At 42.5% G+C, this 25,242-nt stretch overlaps 1 protein-coding gene across 1 annotated transcript in view; it reads right to left on the bottom strand.

The window, feature by feature from the left end:
• LOC107126133 (dystrophin-like) overlaps window positions 1-25,242 on the bottom strand; it is a 402,970-nt gene that overhangs the window by 260,318 nt on the left and 117,410 nt on the right. Inside the window, exons 14-17 of the mRNA XM_015429648.1 lie at window positions 21,053-21,294; window positions 17,653-17,833; window positions 1,351-1,496; window positions 990-1,202 (exon numbers count right to left, since the gene is read on the bottom strand). Of these exons, the coding sequence (XP_015285134.1) occupies window positions 990-1,202; window positions 1,351-1,496; window positions 17,653-17,833; window positions 21,053-21,294 (782 nt within the window). The remainder of the gene's footprint in view (window positions 1-989; window positions 1,203-1,350; window positions 1,497-17,652; window positions 17,834-21,052; window positions 21,295-25,242) is intronic.

Below are 25,242 nucleotides of genomic sequence, written 5' to 3'. Positions count from 1 at the left end.
TGGACCGATGGTCTGATTCAGTATACCACAGCTTCATGTGTGTGATATTTTGGCCTTTGAGGGAAATACTCATTGGGCCAGGCACAGCAAAGATGCAGAGGGAGACGCTGCCAACCAACTTACCTACCAGCAGCCCTTCCCCCAAAGTTCCAGTGTGTTGTAGTAGTTAGTTTCAGACTAGGACCTTAAATTGCCATTGCATTCTTGAAACTCACTAGGTGACCTTGAGCCAGATACAAATTCTCAGTCTAATTTACCTCACAGGCAGGGAGGAAAGGCCATTGAGAGCACCTGAATGCTTCCTGATGGGCTGCACTCCCACCTGGGCCACCAACCCTCTAACAGATGAGCTAAGCCTCATTCACCCAAGCCCCACACAAGGTGGCAGAGGTGGCACCAAGGCAGAGGAGACAAAGCCCATCCCAGGGGCCCTATATGAGAGGCAACATAGGGGAGGTGGTGACATCTGGCTTAGCCCACTTGGGGCAAAGCAGACACTGGCACCCAGACAACCCCTGTGCAAGGAGGCCCAGACTTTGGCACCCATCCTGCCCAAGTCCCACATGTGGTAAGTCAGACCATTGGAGGTCATGACCATAGGAGGTATTCATTTTATGTAACATATCACACTGGGTATATATAGCTGTCTATTTATGGTCTCAGGAGGGAAGGTGACATGGTATAGCCCTATCTTGTCAGAGGGTTGGTACTTGGATGGGAGACCACTAAGAAAGATGCTGTAGGGGAAGGCAATTGCAGACCACCTTTGCTTCTCATTTGCCTTGAAAGTGGCTCACTGGAATCTCCATAAATTGGCTGTGACCTGATGGCACTTCACATACATTTATAGGCTCATTAACTTCAGCTGAACCAGTAAGGAACACAATGAAATGATTAAACCTATATGGCCCACTGGGACAAACAGGACCTCAATTAACCGCTATGTTATTAAGAACAAACAAGGGGGAGGGGAAGGAACCACAGCTAACCTGAAATTGTTGCAATTTAGTCATTTGCTCCTCAAGTTTTTGGCAATTCTCCACCAGTTGAGCTGATAAGTTCTTCCAACGGCCAACAATTCCTTCAATTTCTGATCTATATTTTTTACTAACTTCTAAAGGAGCTTTCCTATACATCTCTTCCATAGTTGTGCTTAAATAGTTGAGTCCATCTTGTTGCTGTTGCAAGGAACTTTGTAAAGCCTAGAAAATGAAAAATATTACATTTAATATCGAGTTCAAACTGAAAACTACCTTGGTGAACATCCAGAAATCTGTCAGTATATCATCTATGAGAACGTACATTATATCTATAATTGATCATCAGTCTTGTTACATTCTCTGTACTTGCCTTTAGTTCCCTGAGCCTTTGCTCCATGATTTCATAGTCTGTAACAGTAACCTGAGGTATGGAGAGTTTGGCTTCTGACTGTTGTATCCACAAGAGGACAGTGTTCATGGTTTCCTTATACTGCACTGGTGGTAAACTATCAAAAGCTGCATGAGAAGAGAGAAAAGCAGATAAACTCAAACATTTTTTTATTATGAAGTATTTGTTTATGTAGAATGATAAGGTTTTTCTTATCTGTTTTACAAGGACAGCAAAAGCTGACAATGTTTCCTGTTATCCATTTACTACAGCTATAGGAATCACTTCAAACTTGGACCTGGGAAACCACTAGCTCTCTGACCCATAGTCCTCTGGCTTTGAATGCTGCATTACATGTAGGCTGCTACTGTACTTTTCTGAACTTGCTTCTGGAGCTCTCTAGTAGCATGCTTTGGTGGTTATTATTTGGTAGGCCAGATCCAGAAGGTGGTGCTGGGGGAATGCTGCTTAGCTCTGTGGTTTTTATGTTGTGGGGTACTGCAGGGGTCCATCTGACCCCCATGCTGCTTAGCATTCACATGAAGTTGATAGAAGCTGTTAAGTTGGCTACTTAACAAAGGAGTCAGAGAGTGATTCAGCAAAAGATCAGCTTTATTCAGCAACGCGTAACACAACTCCAAGAGATCAACTCGAATAGCCAGAACAGCTTTAGCATTGAAGCTGTTCTTCTTTTAAACTCTCCCGGCTAATATAGCCACGCCCTATTATACAATAACAACCAATCAGATTGTGACAATAAAGACCAATCACAAGCATTCCCTCTCATGGAACTGGATGGTAGGTGATTGGATAGTTCTTCCTGGGCTACCAATTTAAGGATAAAAAAGAAAAGATTGACTCTATTTTCAAAGTGCGGGAGTTTCTGTGACTGCAACTGGGAGAGTCTGGTGAGGATGGCAAAGAAGATGGAGACAGTAAAGCTAGTGATATAGCTACTTCCTCTAACTCTACTTCCGACAAGGACTCTGCTTCCGAGAAGGGGGCAGCGGCCCCCAAACGCGATTACCAACTGAGGATTAGAAAGGATAAAATAAAATGGCTGAAGAACTCTGAATTGTGCCTTGTAAGCATTTATCAAATGTTGATGCTCTTGTGATTTTCTTTAAACAGTGAAATTAATAACTACAAAGATAAATAATATAGCTTAAATGACCATGTTCAATGTAATGATAGCACTGTAGACTAAAACAAGCTGTTGTAATAATCTCCTATACTTGGGTTTTTAGTGGTTTTCTTTCCTTTCTCCCTTAGATGTAGTTTTCCCCTCGCTTTTTTGTTGTTGTAGTTTATAGAAAATGCAATAAAAAAATCCCCTTCGGGGGGCCAAAAAAAAAAAGAATTTGCCTTGCAATGCTGTTATTTGATCCAGCAGGGGTCGCAATGCTTCCGTTAGCATCTTTTGTAGCTCTGCAGTTGTGTTCTGTCTAGGGGCAAGACTCACTGGTCCAGCAGGTCCGACAGGAAGTTTTGGTTTAACTTGTTTTTTCTTCTCATAACCTTCCTCATGGGCACCATTTTTAGAGATTGTTTACTTTTTATAAAAGTTATCACAGTCTCTGATACTCCTTAATATGCTTGGTAAGTTCTTAAATGCTTATTAATTCAGTCTATCTTGCTTCAGTCGTTCACCCCCATTGTCATTGTAGCATAAAATCGCTTAGCTTTTCTTATTGGGGGAGAGTCCTCCCCAGGGGCACTCAAGGAAGTGATGGTCTGCCCTCTCTCTAAAAAACCATCTCTGGACCCGGCTTTATTGACAAACTATTGGCTGGTTTCTAATTTGCCCTATCTGGGCAAATTAATTGAGAGGGCGGTGGTGTTACAGTTGCAGGGCTTTATAGATGACACTTCAATGTTAGATCCCTTCCAGTCCAGCTTTTGCCCAGGCCATGGGATGGAGACGGCACTGGTCACCCTCACGGATTACCTCCAGAGACATCTGGATCAGGAAGGGTCGGCAGTGCTGTTGTTGTGTACCACCTTGGCTACAGGCCTGTCTTAGAGTGTAAGAGCAGTCTAGGGTGGCGTATTGCTAGGGTTGCCAAATACCTTTTGTTCTGCAGCAGGGGGCTCCCAGACGGCGTCTTGAGCGTGCGCGCCGCATGTTTTCCCCTTAGATGGCTGTGGCCCCGCCCCCAGCGTGCCCGGCGTCAGCACGTCACATCTTGCTGACGTGCACGCCGGGGTGGGGTTCCCCCCGGGGCCCGATTCCGCAGCGGCGGAAATCGGGCCTCCAAAGCGGGGGGAAATCTGCCCCCCAGGGGGAATTGGCAGCCCTACGTATTGCGTAAGGCAGTACCCAGTTCATGTTTTAATAACGGGTATTCATTTTGCCCTTCCTGGCAATTGGAGCAAATGGTTATCTATTACAATGTTCCCTCTAAACCATGTAGTCTTGTGAGCAAAAATCCTATTCCATGAGCCAAAAAAGCTACTAGCATAAAACCTGCAAGCAAGCCTACATTAATTTTTTTCCAGTTTTCAGACATACAAACCTTACCATTATCATATAAACTATTATCATTATAAACTACAAGAAACTTGTGGGAGTGGCTATCTCATTCCCCCTACCTCTGCTTCTTCCTCCCTACTCCTCTCACACTCATTCTCCTTCCTGCTACCCCTTTTCTCTCTCTCTTTCTCTCCCTCTCCCCCTCCCCTCCATACCTGTCACTTCCTTTCTGCCCCCACCCCATTACTCTTTCTACCCCTGCCATTCTCCCGGCCTCCTATCTACTTCCTCCCCCCCCTCACAGCAGCAGTGGCAGCAGCCGCTCTCCAGGAATCACAGTGGATTGCCCAAATAGAGAGATCAGTTCCTCTTAGGGTTGTCAGCTCCAGGTTGGGAAATTCCTGGAGATTTGGGGCTGGAGCTTTGGGAGGATGAGGTTTGAGCTTGGAAGTGACCTCAGCAGGGCATAATACCATAAAATCCACCCTTTGAAGCAACCATTTTATCTGGTGAAACAAATATCTGTCATCTGGAGATCAGTTGTAATTCCAGTAGATCTCCAGCCCTCACTTGGGGGTTGGCAATGTTAGTTCCCCTGGAAGAAATGACTGCTTCAGAGGGTGGAGTTTATGGAATTATATCTGTCTGAAGTCCCTCCCTGCCTCAATCCTTACCATCCCCAGGCTCCACCCCTCAAATATCCAGGAATTTTCCAACCTGGAGTTGGCATCCCTATCTCCAACCTACCTTTATCTGCCCCTCTTCTCTGTCTTCAGCTTTCCATCTCCTTTCCCCCTGCAGCCTCTACCGAGGAAAACTGTGGTCTTTCTCCACAGGGGGGACTAAAGCAGTTTACATTATTCTCTCCTCCTTTTTATATACACAACAACCCTATGAGGTAGGTTAGGCTGAAAGTATGTAACTGGTTCAAAATCACCAGTGAGCTTCCACAGCAAGATGGGGATCTAAACCTGGGTCTCACAGACCCTACCCTGAAGCTCTGACCATTACACTACACTGACTTTCATAGGGTGGCTGCTGTTGAACAGTAGCAAGCAGCCAGGCCTAGTTGAATCATGCAAGTCAGGTGGTATCAAGTCACCCAGAGGATGTTGCTAGGCCTAGGTTTGCCAGCCTCCAGGTGGGACCTGGAGATCCCCCAGAATTACAACTGAACTCCAGACAACAGAGATCTTTCTCCCTGGAGAAAATGGGTAGCCTCTGTGGCATTATATCCAGCTGAAGCCTCTCCCCTCCCCAAAATCTGCACTCCTCAGACTTCACCACAGAATCTCCAGGATTTTCTCAACCTGGAGCAGGGGAGGGGTGGCTAGGTTGGGCCAAACAGCTCCTGTGATCACACCCTCTCTCTCTGTGTGTGTGTCTCACTGTCGATGTGGTGGGACCTAGAATAGATCCCTGTAGTGGCCATTTCAAAATGTATTGGGGGGAGGGATTTAACCCTCCCTAAGGTTGTTTTTTTAACTTTTTGGGTTTTTCTGCAGACCCATGGAGTCCCCTGACTGTAGAAATACCTGTTGGGGGAGAGTGTGCCCCCAATCTTCAGAAATAAGTATCCACATGCAGAGGGGACTGTTGAGAATTAGATATATAGATTATCTTCAATAATGAGACATTGGAAGGGCAGCTTGAATGTGTGCTTCAATTTAAACAAAATACGTGAAAACAGAATAAAGTCAAATTTCATTACATAGAACAGCCTGTGCAAAACAACAGACCTATAGTAAAAGCACTACAGAAAAGATACAATATAATATGTCAATCAGTACATGTTATACCTAGATGGCAAGCGTGGAGACTGGTACCTGCCGTTTGTTGTGACAACAACAGGTACAACAATCTGAGACACCTTTGTGTTTAGCAGGGACATATTCACTTCTAAAAAACTACCAGAAACATCCAGTGCAGAACACCTATTTTGACTTTTTGACCTATGGCCTCTAGACGAAAAGAAGCACTTGCCTACCTCTGAAAACCATGTGTATCTCCCTGAATCACAGTGCTGGCCTGCACCAAATGCTGTAACACATCTCTCCCTCACACATACAAAGTAACCCGAAATCACTCCCAGTACCTCATTCTGTTCAATATTCACCTGTGCACAACTAGAGACTCTGAAATTCACCTACAAGTTCATCTGCCCTAGACAGCCAACATTAACCTTGTCATGCAGAAGGTCTCAGATTCAGTCCCCACCATTTCTAGTTAAAAGATCTTGTAGGAGGTGATGTGAAAGTCCTCTGCCTGGGACCCTGAAGAGCAGCTGCCAGCCTGAGTAGACAGTACTAGGTTTGATGGACCAAGGGTCTGATTTAGTATATGTCAACTTTGATGTGTTCATGTGTGTGTGTAACACTCTGACCTCTGCAAAGGGTCACTGAATAAATGTTGTTGTTAGTTTGTTTAAATCAATATTAACTCTATTGTTTATAAGAAGGCAAGAGGAACATTAGATCAGGTCCTAGAATCATTTTTGGTATATTTTCCCCATTACATCCGGCAACAATCTGAAATGCATAGTACACCATAGTGGAAACTGGGTAAATTATACTACATGTTAGAATTGGAAGACCTTGTCCTGGGGCTTGCATTTTTGGAGGGCCCCTTCACTTTCCGGAGGCATGCGAATTGCCTTCCCTTCACTCCTGGAGGTGTGTCACTGCTGTGGTGTGACTCAGGGATGGAAGGAGAGGCACTTAAAAATCACACACACCCCTTCATTCTGTAGTAGCGCTGTCTTGGTGGCATGCCTCTACAAGTGATGGGGCAGCAAAATCCTTGTGCCATCATAGGAAAGAGGCCTTGTGGGTGCCATCATTCTCCTTTATAGGGTTCTGCTGAGCAGGAGGGTGGGGCCACCCTGGGAAAGGAAGCACCCTTGTGCTGAGCTAAAAAGTTCTGCCCTGAGGGATAAAAACCTATACAATAGACTTAAAAGATCCTCTAGGACCCAGGTCTGAGTCCTACACATGTGGGGATGTTTTGAAAACTGTCTGGAAAATTGAATTGGTCCAAAATGTGGCAGGAGGTTAGTACTGGGGACTGAATACAGAGACTGTATCACTCCTGTGCTGAAAGATATACACTGGCATAGTGGTTATGTGCACAGACTCTAATCTCGGAGAACCGGGTTTGATTCCCCACTCCTCCACTTGCACCTGGCTGGATGACCTTGGGCAAGCCGTAATTCTGATAAGAGCTGTTCTTGAAAAAGAGCAGTTTCTGTCAAGAGCTCTCTCAGCCTCACCTACCTCACAGGGTGTCTGTTGTGGGGAGGGAAAGGGAAAGGAGTTTGTAAGCCGCTCTGAGACACGTTTGGGTTGTGAAGGGCGGGGTATAAATCCAATCTCTTCTTCTCTTTTTCTTCTTCTTACTGGGTATAATACAAAGTGCGCGCGCCACGACCATGTCACCCAGAAGTGACGCGACCACGCTGGGCATGCTGGGGGCGGGGCCATGACAATCCGAGGGAAAACCATAGAGTTTTCCCTCGGATGACCATGGCCCCGCCTCTGGGGCGGGGGTTTCCCCGCCCCCCAGGGGGACTTGTCAAGCCTAAAGAGAGGAGTGGGGGGAACTGAGGCAATAACTACCTTTCCTGAAGACATCCATGAAGAAGGAGATGGTGAAATGACCAGTGCTTCCTGGAGAGGAAGAACCCCGTATACTGGGGGTGCATTAGAGCTGCCAAGTCCCCCCGGGGGGCCGGGGAAACCCCCGCCCCAGAGACCCGTTCCCCGCCGCCGGTGGATCAGACCCCGGGGGGAACCCCGCCCCGACATGCACGTCACCAGGAAGTGACATTAGGATGCCGAGCACACTGGGGGCGGGGCCACGACCATCAAAGGAAAAACTCTATGGTTTTCCCTCTGAGGGTCATGGCCCCACCCCCAGCGTGCCCGGTGTCCTAATGTCACTTCCGGGTGTCCCCCACTACGGCGACTGCAACGACTTGGCAACCCTATGGTGCATGTTGGTAGGTACCCAGGAGAACACGAACACAGCAATGGGGCTGCACTAGGCTAGTTATACCCAAAAATGTGTCCAGAGGCCTTGCTAATATGTGGGGTCCCTCAGAACAAAGCATTGATGAGATTAATCAGGGATAAAACAATGTAGTGTAGAAATGCTGTATAGAGTTCCCAGGAGTGGACATATAGTTTCAAGGACCCATAGGTCTGAACTCTGCTGGCCTGGGAGAGGGGCAGTGGCTCAGGGGAACCCAGATTTGGTTCTTGACAAAAACTTTCACCTTGAATCCAACATAGTTTGTGCAGTGAAAGCACCATTTAAAAGGTAGCGTTTTTGAGTATGGTCCCATAAGTACCGACTTGAGTGTTTAACAGTCAGCAATACCAACTGAGGCTGCTGAAGGAACTACAGGTGGCTCAATTGCATTCTATTATCTTCTAGAGGAGCCCAAGAATGTGATTTCTGAGTCATTATACCTGAGGCTGTTTAATGTTATTGTCCATAGCAATTCATTACTGCATTTTGCAAGTTGCTCTTGAGAATTTTTGAATTTGAAATGTGATTAATGAATGTAATAAATAAGTAAATAAGGTAGGGGTTCAGACTGCTTCATCCTTAAAAACTCCTTTTCCAGGTCATGCATGGTAACTTCAAGTTTTGCCTTGTAGGGGCACCATTACAAGATAATGGCAATCCCTCAAAATAACATTTCATAAGAGTACTTTATTAGGTGAAAACTGAGTGGCGAAGGTCACCTAAACAGAATACAACAAAATAACTAAAGATTATTGTTTAAACCTTTATACATGCTTTTCTCCACAACTGGAATCCAAAGCAGCTCGCAACATAATTCTTCCATCCTCCATTTTTATCCTCACAACAACCACTTTGTGAGGTAGGTTAGACTGAGAGAGGATCACTGGCCTAAGGTCACCCAGTAAGCTCCCTTGGCAGAGTGGGGATTTAAACTTGGGTCTCCCAGATGCTATGCTGGGTGTCACAGGAATATATCAAGAGCACAAAGAAACTGATTGCAGGAACATGAACAGAGGCATGCAAACCACTCATAAGTGGAAGACATCAGCATGTTGACTAAAATTTATTATGAACTATGATACAAAAATGGATTTAGAATGAACTGGCCAAAGAAGACTGTTTCATATTTGCATATCTCCTGTTATTTAGAACTTCTGTCTATCTTTAAAGCTACCACTACTGGAAGTGCCAATAACCTTTTTATGGTTCCTGTTATTGTACGGAGCATGTCTGTAAAAAGAAAATGTTCTTTTAAGGACATCTGTTAAATGCTTAGATTAGAACATTAGCATAGAAAAAAAATAAAAGTTACATTTTATTGAACTGCCCCCATTAGAATGGCATTACAGATGCCTCTAAATAGGTTAACATCTGTGGAAGCTTGAGAAACATACTAGCGGATAAAATAAACATCCATTCAAATTGACTGGAATTTTGCCATTCACTTCAGTACGATGTGGCTTGCATATAAGTGAAGTTATTACCTTCTGTCTTCAATAGTATTTAGAATACAGAAACTGATACCAGTAATTATAAATAACTTATTTTCTGACATTTACAGTACAATATTAATTATAAAGCATAGTGTCAGTCACTTCTCTGTGTACCCATAGAAGGCAGATCCATAGCTATTTTTACTGTGTCACAAAATTAGTTCTGTAAAATGGACTTTTCACAGAATGTTCTTAAGGACCAGCTACTTTCTTTGTTGAATAGTAGCAGATGCCATAAACATATATTTAATGTTGCAAAAGTCAGATAATCAATGAGTATGGTGTCAAAACCATCTAGTCTTGGTGTTAGAGAATAAGCTTGCTATTTGCTTTATGGACTATTTATTGCTACACACAATGGACTGTGAACACACACATATAGGCTCAGAACGCTGTACACTTTAGGTCACCCGTTGTGATGCTACACATAGAAGGTGCCTGTACATACCTTACATGTAAATAAGGTTTCAGCTACACAATTGCCAAGCCTGGTGAAGAAGCACAAACCTCCATTATTGAGAAACAACAACCTCGAGAGGAGACAGCCCCCATTGCAGAACTACTTGTAGTCACGTACTACCCATCGCCTGTTTTGTTCCTGCATTGGTATTTCCTGCCATATGGACATTTGGTTATCAATAGAATGGCCAGCTTCATCAGCACTACAATGGAGCATCTTGACGCCTAGGTTTTCACACCTGTCCAGATGCCAAACTCTGAGTAAGGTTTTAGGTTACAATATTGGCCACCCCTTCAGGTAACCTCCCCTTCCCATAGGCAACCAATGGGATTGTTTTGGGGACGGACTAACAGGTAGGTGGGCCAAGAGGTTGGCAAAGTTACCACCCATCTCTTGGACCCCCTATAAAAGGAGGGAACCAGTCACCTGACTCCTCCTAGCTAGCATTCCCCCCAAGACGACCGCTGTCTGCTTTAACCCCTCTTAAGCCCCACTTGCTATCCCCAACCCTTTCTTCTACTGCCCACACATTCCGACTGGTTCTGGTCGTGTGTGAATTCCTTAGTTTTCCATTTCTTCCCATCCATTCTTCATTGAAACAACCAAGCTGCAAGACAGATAAGTATCGCCCATCATCACCCCTACCTGCTAATGCAACCGTGCTTATTTCCTACTGTAATTATTAGAAACTTGATTGAATGTGTGAGTGCATCAGTATTGTTTGTATGAGATATACTTTTAAGTAAAAGACATCTGTTTTAACCACAACGGCCTCGAATCCTTTACTGGTAACCCTTGGTGGGAACAGGACCTTGGTATAAATGGGCAAGAATCCATTTATAAATTGCCAATTGCTGTAAATAAAGCAATTCGGCTAACATTGGGCCTACAACCATGGATTTATACAGAACATTTTTCTGCTGATGAGACTTGCAGAGGTATGCTTGAAACACACTCCAGGCTCAAAAAAAAGGTGTCTAAAAACACACTGTTTTAATTTTTTGATATCCCAGATGCCCTTAAATGAGCTCTGGAAAGTTTTGTCAACCTTCAGTCTCACCCAGCCATTCTTATTCCTTTAACTGTCTTTATTTTCTAAGGATTCATACATAGGCTACATTCACATGCAAGAAAAAGCCAGCCTTAGAAATCCTTAGCATCACAATAGACCCTCCTCCTCTGTAATGGATGGGCAAACATCTTGGCCCGTTCTGTCAGGCACCAGTCCACTGCATGCCTCCTTGGTGAGTCTGCAGAGCAGCTAATAACCAGTCAGGGCCCATGGATGGCTGAGGAAGCAAGATGGGAGATGGGAGTAGGGTTGTGCTTGTGGATATATCATTCCCGAATATATATCCAAAAAACTACCTCATCAGTATATTCCAGATATATTTGGGTCTCCAGATGGTATCTGAGATTTTCTAGTATTTAAAACTCTGGCCTTCACACCCTCCCTGTGCTCAGAAGCCTCCCCTTGTCCCTTTCTCCTGTTTATTTCTAATGCATTTTTTTTTCCTTTTGGGTATTAAGCTGCTTTAGCTGCCCACTGGAGAGAAAAGCAGGATGCAAATAATTTAATAACTTTTCTCCTTTCCTGAAATTCTAGATTGTGGCAGCATATGAGGTTTTTTTATAAGTACATATAGGAAATTATCTGCAACCAACCCCTAAATTTTTAAAAAATCCTTTTAATAAAGATACAACAAATATCACAAAATACCCATAAAACCATAATTTTGTCATTACTAATATAACAAAAGACAAAACATGTTCTGATAATCTGTCTTCATCAGACATTTTTAGTAACCATAGTACAATTATTCATTCTCTAGATGTTTCAGTAAGGGTGCTTGCAAAATTCTTATAAGCTACCACAGTAATAAAATATTCTTGCAAAACTTGTATGCCATTACTATTAAATAAGCTATCAGTTTGGTTAGTAGTAAAAAAAAACCACCCTCCTGACTCAGAAGAAACAAATTCACAAGGTTCAAAAATCCAGCGGAATGTTCATACGTTGCTAAAAATAACTATTTTTAAAAATGTTTGTTTTGTGTAACACGCATAAGAACATAAGATGACTGAGCCAAGCCAGAAACGTTTCCACCGGGCAGTTACGGCGTGTGCAATTTAAATGAATTATATGTTGTCTTCCCTATCCCCTATGAAACATTGTTAGTCCCCTGTCTAAAGAGTAACTGTAAATCACTTTGAGCCCACTTGTGGGGAAAGCGATTAATAAATCAAAAACATTATTATTATTATTATTATTATTATTATTATTATTATTATTATTATTATTATTATTATTATTATTATTATTATTGGAACTTACTGGATTAGACCAGTGGTCTATGTAGTCCACCATTCTGATCAACCCTTCGACTAATCAGTTGTCCTAGAGGGCAAACAGGGCACAGAGCCCTAGGCTCTTCCTTGTTGCTGTCTCCCAACACTGGTATTCAGAGAGTTGCTGTGTCTGCATATGAAAGCAGACAGCTGATCAGTCCATTTATCACTGATAATATCAGTGGTCTGATCAAGCCACTTCATCATACCACTAATGAAGTCAGCTTATCACAACATCCATTTTTGTTTGCGGCTCAAGCTTTTAGGTGGGGAGGGAGAGATCCTGCCGTTACGTATCTCTAACCCAGTGTAACAAAACCAGACACACACCAAATCTAAATAATTTGTGGAATAAAATGGTGACAACCTTATTGGTTACAGCTGTAAGAAGCATTGGCACAGCATGGGTTCTCTGGATCCAAAGCATCGGCTGGCCCATGCCAGTCAATGTACCCCATCACACCCAGCCCACTGGCTTGGATGGAGAACTGCAGAATGGCAGGTTGCAGGACTGACACAGATGACTGTCCTTCACTGGTTTCCCCTGCCATCTGTTTGTGAGGGCAAACACTGGTAGTCCCAGAGCAGACTTGCTCCCCTAAGCCCTCATGCCAAGACCCCTTAAGAGAGTCCCCATATCCAGGAAATGGCACACAGGCCGATTTTCGTAAATGGATCCAGCCCCATGTTGTTACTGCAAAAAGTTGTGACTAGAAATAGAGGATATAAAACAACAGACAAAATCATTTGGCTAACAACAACAAAGAACAACATTCAAATTGCATTGTCCCCAAACCGCTATACACGCATCACACTGCTATCATCTGAAGGCTCACTCTCTAGGGTGGGATGAGCGGACAACAGCTCCACGGTCAGACAAAGGATGGGACAGAAAACAAGCTGCCAGCCCCCCTTCCCCTGTGACAACCCATCCCCAGTTAGATCCCAGTGATTGGTCCCTTGGGGGAAGCAGAAAGACCAATTTTCCCGCTGCTTGTGCCCTGCCCCCCCAGCATCCAGTTGAATCTCCTCCCTTGCTGGTGCCACAAAAGTTGGGCCATGGATAAGTCGGGCCCTCTCCACTTTGTTTTACTGTTATCGGAGTTCTATATTTGGATTATTTGTGTATTTGATGCATATTTATTAAATAAGGTTTTTTTTAACTTTTGTTTTTATTAAGACAGGAAGTTTATTTTTCAAATATATACCTCAGCCTTTTGGGCTATTGTGATTTTTTAAGCATGACAAGCTATGATTGGAAACCAATCTGGTACCAGCTATTTGAGGTAATATCTCCTGGATTCCAGGAGAACAACTGTTCTTTATTGACTGCCCAAGAGACAGGCTTGGTTGTAAAGGGATAGACCAATATGAAAATAGAAGGAAAAAAGTACTCCAGCTGCCTCTTAAATGGTTAGCATGCCATTCTTAATATATTCAGCCTACGTTACAACCAGGAAGGTAGAAAGAAAATAATTCACCTGGAAGTTTTCCATCTCTAAGCTATTTCCATTTTTTTCCTGTCAAATTCCTCCTCAAAATCACCTACTTCAAGAAAGACTTTACTTAATCATTGTACCAGTACTTTGTTACACCAATGCATTTTACTAGCATTTATCAACTTTTGTCCTTGTCTTTTGCCTTGGTCTGTACATTTTACTTATGGCATGTTTACAAGCTTATTACAAAGCTTAAAACAATTTCAACATTGTAGCAACACAAAGAAACCATTTTAGTTGTAGTTCAGAAAGGGAAATCCAGCTCCAACACAGTGCAAAACATCACAATTTCTTGCAGGAAGCCATGACAGTTAAGGAGGTTTAAACAGAACATAAATTTGTAATGTAGTTATGTCTACAGATTGTAATGCCTTAGGGCAGGCACTGTGCCACATCTGTGTCTGGCACAACACTTAGGATACTCTTGGCACAAAGAAATGAGGTGAAACACTAACAATAGCAGTAGTGTCAATCTCTTCCTATTTAAATTCATATATATAATGGAGAAAAATAGTTTTTTTCTATATTCTGTCCACCAGCAACACGAAGCCTCTAAAAATGCCACATGACATACAAGGAAATATAATATATGCTCAGTCCCAATTTAACAAGTTTATCTGATTTAGCAGTGTGTTTGGGTACAGTTGCATAAAGAGTATTGCAGGATTTATTTTTCTTTCTAAATTATTTATATGAAAACAAAGAACAAAACCCCCTCAATTGCTTTATTATACTGTGTAGGAAGATTGCAGCTTGCTTTTCATGGATGGTAGTTTGCATACATTAGGTGAAAAAATATAGAGCATACAGAAGAAGATATTATCTAATAAATTTCACAATTGGCTTCTCCGTTTAAATGAAAAATAATTAACCAAGAAAAATGAGATTGTATTGTGTTGCATAATGTAACCCATTTTAATCTATACCTGTAGCCTATGAAAAAGCTTTAAAAAGAATGTAAAAGATAAATTCAGCACAACATTCCTTTGGAAGAGAATAATTTAAAAGAGCATTCTATACTTGTTAAAGAAAACTCTTGTTGCAAAATATAATGCATAGAAATGCCTGAGCCTAAGTTATAAATTGCATTGCTTGCAATAATGTGGCACATTAAAGAATTATACAGAGGATTGTTTTTGTTTTTGTATAAAATACCCTTACCTCAGCATTGTAAATATCACATAGTACATGGACTGCATGCTGAAAATTGTATTGAGTCTCCAAGCTTTTGTAAAAATATTTTAGTTTGTACGGGTTCTTTTAAATCACTAGGCAAAACTACACCTGACAATCTTGTTTGAGTCACAGAAACATATTTTCCAGAGTTTTAGAATTAAAATTGGTTAAAATCATTGTTTTATTGTGACTTTGATCATTTGAAAAGGGCAGCTCATGTTTCTCAATGGATATTATTTGTTAAGAGAATGAGGCTTGTGCGCTATTGGCAAAGCCGATTGAGCGCACAGGTCATTTGGCCCCTGGGAGGAAAGGGAGACTGACAACTGCACTGAGACGCAATGTGTCTCGGCTGAGTGGGCGGGGCTGGCCTTTATAGGCTCGGCACCGTTCCCCCTCTGTCAGTTGCGCCTTGTGCTTGGCCCACCCGCCCACCCTGTGCTCTGTGTAGCCTGGTGCTGGTCGTTTGTTTGGGGCCGGGTAGGAATTTTACACACTTACCGAGATTGGATGGCAGATGAGTGTGTTTTCGCCTACCTTACAACGAACATATGGGAATCTGTTTGGGCCTTCTTTTGAGTACAGGGCAGTAATTAGCCGGTCACTTTGGCAGAGTAGGGTGGGAAAGAAAGCAGAACCAGTAAGCACTTTCAGCCAGTTCCAGTTGAGGACCAGGAGGTCATCAGGAATGGCCCCAGGGCTGTAGGGCTTGGAATGGTGACAACCTCAAGGGGCCTCTTGGGTAAGCTCCTCCCTGAGGCTGTAGGGCTTCAGGGGTAGACGCTCCTAGGGGGTGACCTGTGCCCTGGGCTGCCGGTCACGGGCCAGTGACTTGGCCCTAGACTGGGGCTACTGACTTGCCCATACATCTAGGCAAGGAGGTTGGCTGGAGTGACACCTGCCTGGCCTGTTCTGCTCCCACTTAGTTCCCTTGCTGTTGATTTATTATGCAAAATAAATAGTTAATAAAGTGGCCCTTGTTTGAATTCCAAACAGTTGTCTGTCTCATTATTTCCGGCTCAGGGGGCAATGAAGGTTGTACAGTTATTTTTATGGTTGCTGACTCTGGTTTGGTAAATTCCTGGAGATTTGGGGGTGGTGCCATACAGTCTAACTCTGAAGCTGCTATTTCCTTCAGGGAAACCGATGTTTATAATCTGGAGATTGGTTATAATTCTGGGATATCTCCAGGCACCACTTGGAGGTTGACAGTCCTAGTCATTTTGGAAATAAGCACTCAAGGCCTCAGAAAAGAAAATGATTTAACAGACTGGAAAAACATTTTTGGCGTTTTTAATCCTTCTAAGTAACATGTTTTCATCTGCAGATATTGCTACCTCAGTCTTTTACCTGGCTCCGGAACATTCGTAAAAAAAATAAAACTAGCAATGTTGCCATTTCAAACGTTTCAGGCTTCCCCTGTTTACTTCTCCACTCTATGAACTACCCATTTTTCTTTCCCTTTGTCTCTTGATTTTTAAAACAGTTTTAAAATACTTTCCAGTCTATGAGAGGTCTCATTGCCTTGTACCACACTGGCTAAGGGCCTAACTACACAAAATATTATTCTTGCGAACCCATGGGCTATAAAGGAGGGGGGGGTGCCCAAGAAGGAAAACTATGACGACAGAGTTGGGTGAAAGTAGGCCACAGGTTTAATGGATGCAGAGCAAGAGCATTGGTGCAGCATGGGGATGGATCCAGCATCAGGTGACCCGCCTGCTGCCCAGTATACCATTCCACACCCCAGCCCACCTGCCAAGGGGTAACACCACAGAATGGCAAATTTCCAGGGACCCATGTGGGTGCCAGCCACTGCATGGTTTCTTCGCCACCTGGAGGCAAGAGCCAGCTGACAGCCCCCACCTGGGCATGCCGCTTAGTGCTCCACCTCCAAGACCCCTTAAGGGAGTCTCCAACCTGGAGGAGGCGGGAACACAGGCGCGCCTTCCCCAAGGATCTGTCCCAATGTCAAACTATCCTGAAGTGGTGACAATTACCAATAAAAATAAACATGAAATGTAACTTGTAACAACCGAATGCAAGGGGAGAAGGGGGGAAATGCAGCTGCAAGCTGAAAGGTTTGGTACATGTAGCAGTCACTTTAACTAAGGAAGGGGGCAGCAGAGCACAGCCCTTGACATGGTCCTCTGGCTCAGCCCTAGCCTCCCTCGTAAACACCAGGCCCAGGAGCAGTTAGCCCGAACATCAACGCCTCAGGGACTTAATTATGTTCAAAGATGTTTTATTGGGCTGATACAGATAAATCTCAGGGCTCAGTTTAGAGACTGCTTCATATGGGAGCAGGCTAAAAAACTGTCCAGATGAAACAAGTACAATTTGATTGTGCTTGTCTCAAAATACAGTCTCCATGTTTGGTAACCATTTATTTGAGTTTACCAGTTGAGTTTACCAGCAGGATTAAATGGCAATATCTGGAAATGTGTCAGGCTGAAGATATCTTCCTCTATTTGTGTTTCATGAAACAAAGAGTGATTTGTAAACATCATAACAGATCTTGAAATTAAGGCAACATTCTATAGCTCACAAGAAGTTCCAGATAAACTACATGACAAGCAGTTTTTCTGCCATGGGCATCAGTGTGACTTTCTTTGGACTGGACAAATGTTGTAACTAATTTGATTAAAATGTAAGGAGCTGCTATCCAGGCTCTAGAAACCCTGTTTCCAATGCAAAAAAGAAAGGAGTAAAATCCTTCATTGACCTCCAAAATTTTAACTAACTGTCATTTTTGCTGCAGGGGTTTCTTGGTAGCAATAATATATAATTAGAAGTAACACTTACTTCTTTGCAGAACCTTTTCTCTAGCTTGTACATCAGCATAAACTTGATTGAAGTGGTTAGTAAAAGCAACAAGATCTGCTTCAAGAAACATTGGACCTTGCTGTTTCTCTTTCAGTGTTTTGCTCTGAACCTTTAGTTTTTCAATCTGAGGCTGAAGGGTTGACAAGCGGATAACTTCATCCTAATATTTTTTTAAAGTAAGAATGTAATCATGATCTAAGAGAAGAACTGTAAGTAAACTAACTGTATGACATAAATATAGTTTTTAATTCAGATATTTAGTACAGACGTCTTCAGCCGTGATTTGGATTCTTAAAAACGATGTGAATCATTGTCATGTAGCAAGAGAAGATGATGGCTTTTGCTGGCATAACAACCAGAACACTGATGGCTGTGTTGGCACAGAACTGGAGTGGCTTGCAGTGCTAAGTGAACATCTCAAAGTTTGGTTCAGTGAATGATCACTGTGGTTTTTGAGCTTAAGTATTACACACTCATTTAGAAGTAAGTCAAAGAACATTTGTATGTTCACAGTGTTTATAGTAGTAGTTTATTTCTGGAACCCTGTTTTTAGCTACATGGACCTTCTGTAGCAAGTTAACAGCTTCAAGTATATGTAACTGGGAACCAGAGTGCAGTTTTAATGTTCTAATTAAACATCCTAGGAAGATTGCTTTAAAACTAAAAATGCTGGAAACCAGGGTTCTTTTTGTAGAAAAAGCCCAGCAGGAACTCATTAGCATATAAGGCCACACCCAACAGCAGAAACTCATTAGCATATTAGGCCACAGCCCTGACAGCACAGCACATTAGCATATTAGGCCACACACCCATGTTACCAGAAGTGTGGTTATCCAGCCATGCCCACCTTTTGCTTCTTATTCTGTTGACCTTGTTTGTGGTCAAAACCCAGGGCCTTTTTTTGTAGCAGGAACTCCTTTGCATGTTAGGCCACACACCCCTAATGTAGCCAATTCTAATGAGTTCCTGCTGTTGGGTGTGGCCTATTATGCTAATGAGTTCCTGCTGGGCGTGGCCAACTTGGGAGCCAGCCGGAACTCCGTTCCTGTGTGTTCCTGCCCAAAAATAGCCCTGCTGGAAACCACATAAAGGTAAAGGTTCCCTTGCTCGCAAGCCAGTCGAATCCGACTCTAGGGTTGCGGTGCTCATTTCCGTTTCAAAGCCGAAGAGCCAGCGCTGTCCGAAGACGTTTCCGTGGTCATGTGGCCGGCATGACTAAACACCAAGGCGCATGGAACGCTGTTACCTTCCCACCGAAGTGGTACCTATTTATCTACTTGCAATTTCTTGCTTTCGAACTGCTAGGTTGGCAGGAGCTGGAACTAGAGACAGGAGCTCACTCCGCCATGCGGCACCCGGGTCTCGAACTGCTGAACTACCGACCTTCCACAGCCTGCAGTTCAGCGTCTTAACCACTTGAGCCACCCTGTTTTTAGCTACATGGACCTTCTGTAGCAAGTTAACAGCTTCAAGTATATGTAACTGGGAACCAGAGTGCAGTTTTAATGTTCTAATTAAACATCCTAGGAAGATTGCTTTAAAACTAAAAATGCTGGAAACCATATATTCACAGCTAAATATAAAACTATGCACACTGCTGTCATGGTTTAATTGAGAAGAATTAAACATATAAATGTTCTAATCCTTACATTCATTAAATTAGAGGACCAATTCAAAACAAAGACTGTTAAAGTGGGAATAAGAACTTTCATTGTTTTATGTAATAATTATGAATATAAACTTAATTTTAATATTCCCAAAGCATTTAACCTGCTGCATAAATTTTATCAAACAGCAATCCCAATTCACAATCTAATGCTCAGGAAAATTAAAACAGAAGTAAAATAGGATTGCTTTGTAGGGAAGTGCTTGATGTTTCGTTCTTTCTTTATACAGTTATATACTACATACCTATTTCCTTTTTGCCTAGCTCTGCACTTATCATCAATAGCATGAAAATCAAAATCCTCCTACAATGAAGATGGACAGTGATCCCAAACATAATTCTTCCTACCTTTTGACAATTTCCTCCTCAGCATGCAATGGGAAATGCATAAAACATGTTTTCCTCCTGCCTATATTTGGGATCCATTCCAGCATCACTGAAGAATGCAGCACATTTTATGTCCTATGTAATGTCCTATGGTTCTCTCCACTCTCTAGGAAAGCTTTTGGGTTTCTGTTTGCATCTTTGCCAGAGTGGGTAATAGTTAGGGATGGGCATGAACCAGAAAAATGCTTTTGTGGCCCTGCAAACCGTAGTCCCTTTCAACAGGGACTGCAAGGCGGAGCTCTTCTGCCAGGCTTTTGAATAGGAGCCGCCACCACTAGTCCACCGGCAGCCCACCACTAGTGCACTAGTGCACCGCCATCGCACTAGCTACCATCTATCCCCCGTATATGGACATCAAGTTGGGGCATGCACTTCTAGTTGCTGCACTATGGGCAAGAACGGGATGGTCAGGGATAGTCATCTTGCTTTTAGAAATTTTAGAATTTGTACAGATTGTATAATTTGCTAAGCATCAAAATCTGTTTTAAATAGGGTTGTAATTTAATTTTTTGTACTGTTTTATGGTTTTATCTGGCAATATGCCTTGTAAGCCGCCCTGAGCCTCCGGGGAGGGCGGGATAAAAATGTGAATAATAAATAAATAATAAATAAATAAATAAATAAATAAAACAGCTGAGTGATGGGAAGCAACCTGCTCCCTGCTGCTCAGCTGTTCCGGGCTGTCTTTTCCCCCCAGCTGTTTTTTGGGCCTTCTGCTAACCCCATTGAAAGGGACTGCTTTAAACGCTTGTGGAAGGTTGTGATGGTACACCCGTCATGAAGGTCATGGACCACAAATCGGAAAAAAAATTATGACACATTTTGTTTCATGGTTTGGTTTGTGCCCATCCCTAGTAACAGTAGCTTGCTTTGAACATATCTTACCTGTCCTTCCTCCTTTTCTCTCTAAGTTTTACCTGCATTGTCAGCTATTAATAGGGAAGAGAAAATAATAAAATTCTAGTAAGAATGGAAATGTTGTTCTTCCTTTGCTGCTACCCTCTAGAATGAAGAATGTTAGGCTGGTTTGCCACAAGTGGCCCTCATACACCAACAATGTGTCACTGTGGAACCAAAGTCACTTTCCTGTACTGACTGGTAAATACTTGATTTTCCCATTTCTGTAATGATAGTAACTGCTGTTATAAGAAATGGTGCATCTGCATAGATTATCATGTAAACCAACTACAAGTTGACAGCAGCCTCACACAGTCCTGAAGACAGGCTCATACATGAATGAGCCCATTATTTTCTTTTTTCATCCTCTTAAACACAGAACAGACACATTGACATACATCTAGCAAAGATCAGGGCAGAATGTCTAACCTGGCACTTCTGTAGCTGAGTTTTCACTGCAGCAGGATCTGCTGCTGGTGCAGGTTGTACTTTCAGCCAGTTTTCATCAGTAATTACTGTCTGCTCCAATTGCTGTAGCTGGGAGTAGAAGGCAATGATGTTATTTTGGTACTCCAGCCATGCCAGTCTCTCGCTCAGCAACTGACAGAACTCAATCCAGCGATTGTTCAACTGCTCTGAGGCTTGTTTGATGTTGTCAGCATTAAGCCCCTCTAGAAAGGAAGGAAGGAAAAAGAAGGGGGAAAAAAGAGCTGAAGACATTTATTTTTAGGTCACAATGGGAGAGAAAAATAGCAGGGGAAGAAATTTAACAACCCTATTTCTCTATCAGAAATCTCATAAAACCAGCAATGATTTATCATCAAAGAAATGATCCTGAACATACAGATGTTGTGTGTTAGTGGAAAGAGGATTTTAATGCCCCCGTAAAAGTCTAGTAAAGTATCATCATCAAGATAGACTACATTGCAAAAATGAAATTTTAGGAGGAGATAATGTAAAATTAATGAAATCTATTGTGTGAAATGGAAAGTTATGTGGAAAAGACTTTTTCTGGATGGAAATTTTAAAATAATATGTATGCAAGCATTTATGGGGGAGGGGGAGTGGAATAATGCCAAAAGTGCTTCATGGATTGCATGTAAGGCACTATTTTGATTACTTTAGAAGTTCAATATACCAAGTAACTGCACCAGATAATTGAAATACAATTTGCTAATTTACATCCCCAAAGACCACAAAGCAAAGAGGTCAGAGAAAGGACAGTGAGCAGGAAGTGTACAGAACAAAGAGCCTACAGAAGTAAACCAAGCTGTCCCAGATCACAGAATGACAGCAAGGAAGAGGATGGCAAACAGTGTGATCAGAACAAAAGTAGTATAGCTAATCTGTCCTACAAGCACTTTCCTGGGAGTAAGTCCATTGAATAGAATGAAATTTGCTTCACAGTAGGCCTGTTTAGGATTACCCTGATATCTTGGGGGGGGGGGGGAAATTAGAATTAGATTTCCTAACATTTTTAATCACTGAATAACACATTCCCATATTAATAATTAAATTATCTCACCTTTTGACTGACCAATGTTCACACACATGCGTGCACACACAGACACACTGTTTTGTCCAGTGCCTGTAGAAACCATACCCTTTTTTGTTTTGAATGGCAAAGAAGTACCTGTCATAAATCCACCATCTGTGCTTATATATGTGTTGCATATTTGTGTGCATGTAAAGAGTGTTCCTCTTCTTTGTGCCACTACCCTATTAGAAATTCAGCCTCCCTCATTACCAGTTACTTTGGGGGCATGAGTAAAAGCTGCCTCTGAGCATGTGCAAAGAGCCGACTTGCAAATTACTTCAACCCTTCTCTTATGCATACATGTTTAAATGTGAACAAGGAAGACTTAGAATCACAGCCTCTTAAACAGGATAACTTTATTGCTACAAATTAAACTAGAGCACAAGACAGGGACAATACTACCAAGCCTACTGGTTACAGATCTAAGGAAAAGAATAGTAAATACATAACACTAAGCTAAAGTTAACAATACTGAAGAGTTACTTCCAACATCCCCTCCCACCTGGGATGTCTGTGGAATAAATGCACATCCTGACCTCCACCTCTCCATGCAGGGGAATCTGACTTTCAGCATTTGGACAAAGACTTATGGAGGTTACCAATCTTTTAATCCTCTTTGCTTTTTCTGCCATAAAATATTTTACCTAATCCAGATTCAGGGAACTCCCCCCATAATGGAAGGTGAACCCCAATCTCCCAACCCACCTGAGGTGCATGTCCCATATACCCCATTCATATTTTACAACAGCCCTCCATCTTGCCCTTCCTGGCAGGTAGAACAAATGGCTCTCTCTGTGAAAATGCATCTCTGCTCTTTCTGACCCTTTGGTGCATATTATGGTTCTCTTCCCTGGGAAAACAAATGGCTGTCAGGATCCCAAGGACTCCCTGGTGTGCATCAGAGCACATTAGATTTTTGAGCAGGACTGTGTCTACTTTCAGTGTCTACTTTTTCACAATACACGAACTCATGAGCACTCAATGAAATTGCTGAGCAGTTGGATTAGAACAGATAAAAGGAAGTACTTCTTCACCCAAAGAGTGATTAACACATGGAATTCACTGCCACAGGAGGTGGTGGTAGCTACAAGCATGGACAGCTTCAAGAGGGAATTGGATAAACACATGGAGCAGAGTTCCATCAGTGGCTACCAGCCACAAGATATAAATAGGAACTCTCGGTCTGGAGCAAGTGATGCTCTGTATCCTTGGTCTTGGGGGGGGGGAGACAGTGGGAGGGCTTCTAGTATCCTAGCCTCACTGGTGGACCCCCTGATGGCACCTGGTATTTTTGGCCACTGTGTGACAGAGTGTTGGACTGGATAGGCCATTGGCTTGATGCAACATTGGCTTCTCTTATGTTCTTATGTTCTTATGTTCTCTTAGGATCCAGCAATTCAAGTATTTATTTAGAAAAATAAATTATGCTGCCCCTCCAGGAACCTGCCCTAGATAGCTTACAAAAAAACAAAAACATTAAGAGATATTAAAATCTAGCATTAGGAAAATATAATTATAGAAGTACAACAGGGAATTTACCAAATTTCCCCAGTATCTGCCATGCAGAGATGCTTTGGGATGGGCATAAAACAGCTTTCAAACGAAAGTCTGTAACAAATTTTGGCCATTTCATGGTTTGCAAACTCAAGTTTGTGGCAGGTCAACTAACTTTCCATAAACTTTCAAGTAGTGTATGGCAGTTCATGGTGGTTCATGACAATCTCCACTCAATCTAAATGTTTACCAAACTTCAAAGCAATCTGGGACAGAACTTGGAGGGCACCTTCTTTGGGGCAGGGGGTAACCCAGACCTCATAAGTCCAATTCTCATCAAACATGGAGGGCAGGTAGAGGAGAGTCAACCAGTGATCCCCTATAAGATTGGTGTCTCTAGCATGACAGGGGAGGGGTGCTCTATTACCTCTTTTTGCTTTTTCCCTCTCCTAAGACCCTGTGATGTTGTTACCCCAGAATCTCTACAAATGTAGGGCATTAAGATGCAGGGCTATAGGAGGAATCCATCTTGTAAAGTCCAAGGAGTTTTAATTAACCCTTAGTGGAAATAAAATAAAATAAAACATTATTTCAAAGCACCTCCCCCCTTCCCTAAGGGCTCATTCTATGAAACTAGGTGATCACAATGAAACCAAATGAACAGGAGGACTGCTACATGTGTGATGGAACTGTTCTTTTTTTAAAAAAAAACTTCTGCTCTGAAAAGTCTTTGATTTTCAATGATGGATTCATAATGAATCCACATGACCAAATTCAAAACAAGTCAGAATTTGTAGGACTCATTCATTCCTCATTTCCATAATTTTCTCCTCAACAGTAATTTAACAATGTAATCATTTTTATCCTGCATTTCAAGTTGATATGAGACTGAAATTACTAAATGTTCTGGTACTTTCAAGCAATTGTTAGAAAGGCTGTAACTTAATAGTGAAGTGGATACTTTGCATGCATTTTTAATCTAGGGTTAGAGAGATTCTTCACAAGTCTTTTGTATCTCTGAAGTACCAGTTTGACAATATTAACCTGCATTAGTGATAATACTAAAGCCTTCGGTCCCCCACAGATCAAATCCCAAACAGATGATTTTGCATTTTCTTGCCATCTATCTGGACAAAGAAACAGAATCTTTAATCCATAACCCATTGTATAAACAATCTAATAAAACTAGTGAGAAAAGCCCGTCGTGGCGGTAGACGACGGGCCCTAGATAGGAAGGAAGGGCGAGTGGAAGGGAGGAATGGAGAAGAGGAGGTAGAGAGAGAGAGAGAGAGTTAGAGAGGGGGGAAAGAGAGAAAAGGGGGGGAGACAGAGTGGGGTTAATGTTAGTAATGTGGAAAGAAAGGAAGGAAGGAAGCTAGGAAGGAAGGGAGGAAGAATGAAAGGAAGGAAGGAAGGAAGGAAGGAAGGAAGGAAGGAAGGAACGAAGGAAGGAAGATGGGTAGAAAGACAGAGATGGAGAGAGAGTGAATGGGACGAAGGATAGTTGAGAAGGAAGAAGGGCAGAGAAAGAAAGAGAGGGGGGAAACAGAGTGAGTGAGAGAGAGAATGTTGGGAGGAGAGAGAGAAA

Source organism: Gekko japonicus, unplaced genomic scaffold, assembly GCF_001447785.1.
Source record: "Gekko japonicus isolate JY-2015 unplaced genomic scaffold, Gekko_japonicus_V1.1 scaffold615, whole genome shotgun sequence".
NCBI classification, from domain to species: domain Eukaryota; kingdom Metazoa; phylum Chordata; class Lepidosauria; order Squamata; family Gekkonidae; genus Gekko; species Gekko japonicus.
The sequence above is the reverse complement of the archived record's forward strand: the minus strand, read 5'-3'. Positions and strand labels throughout refer to the sequence as shown.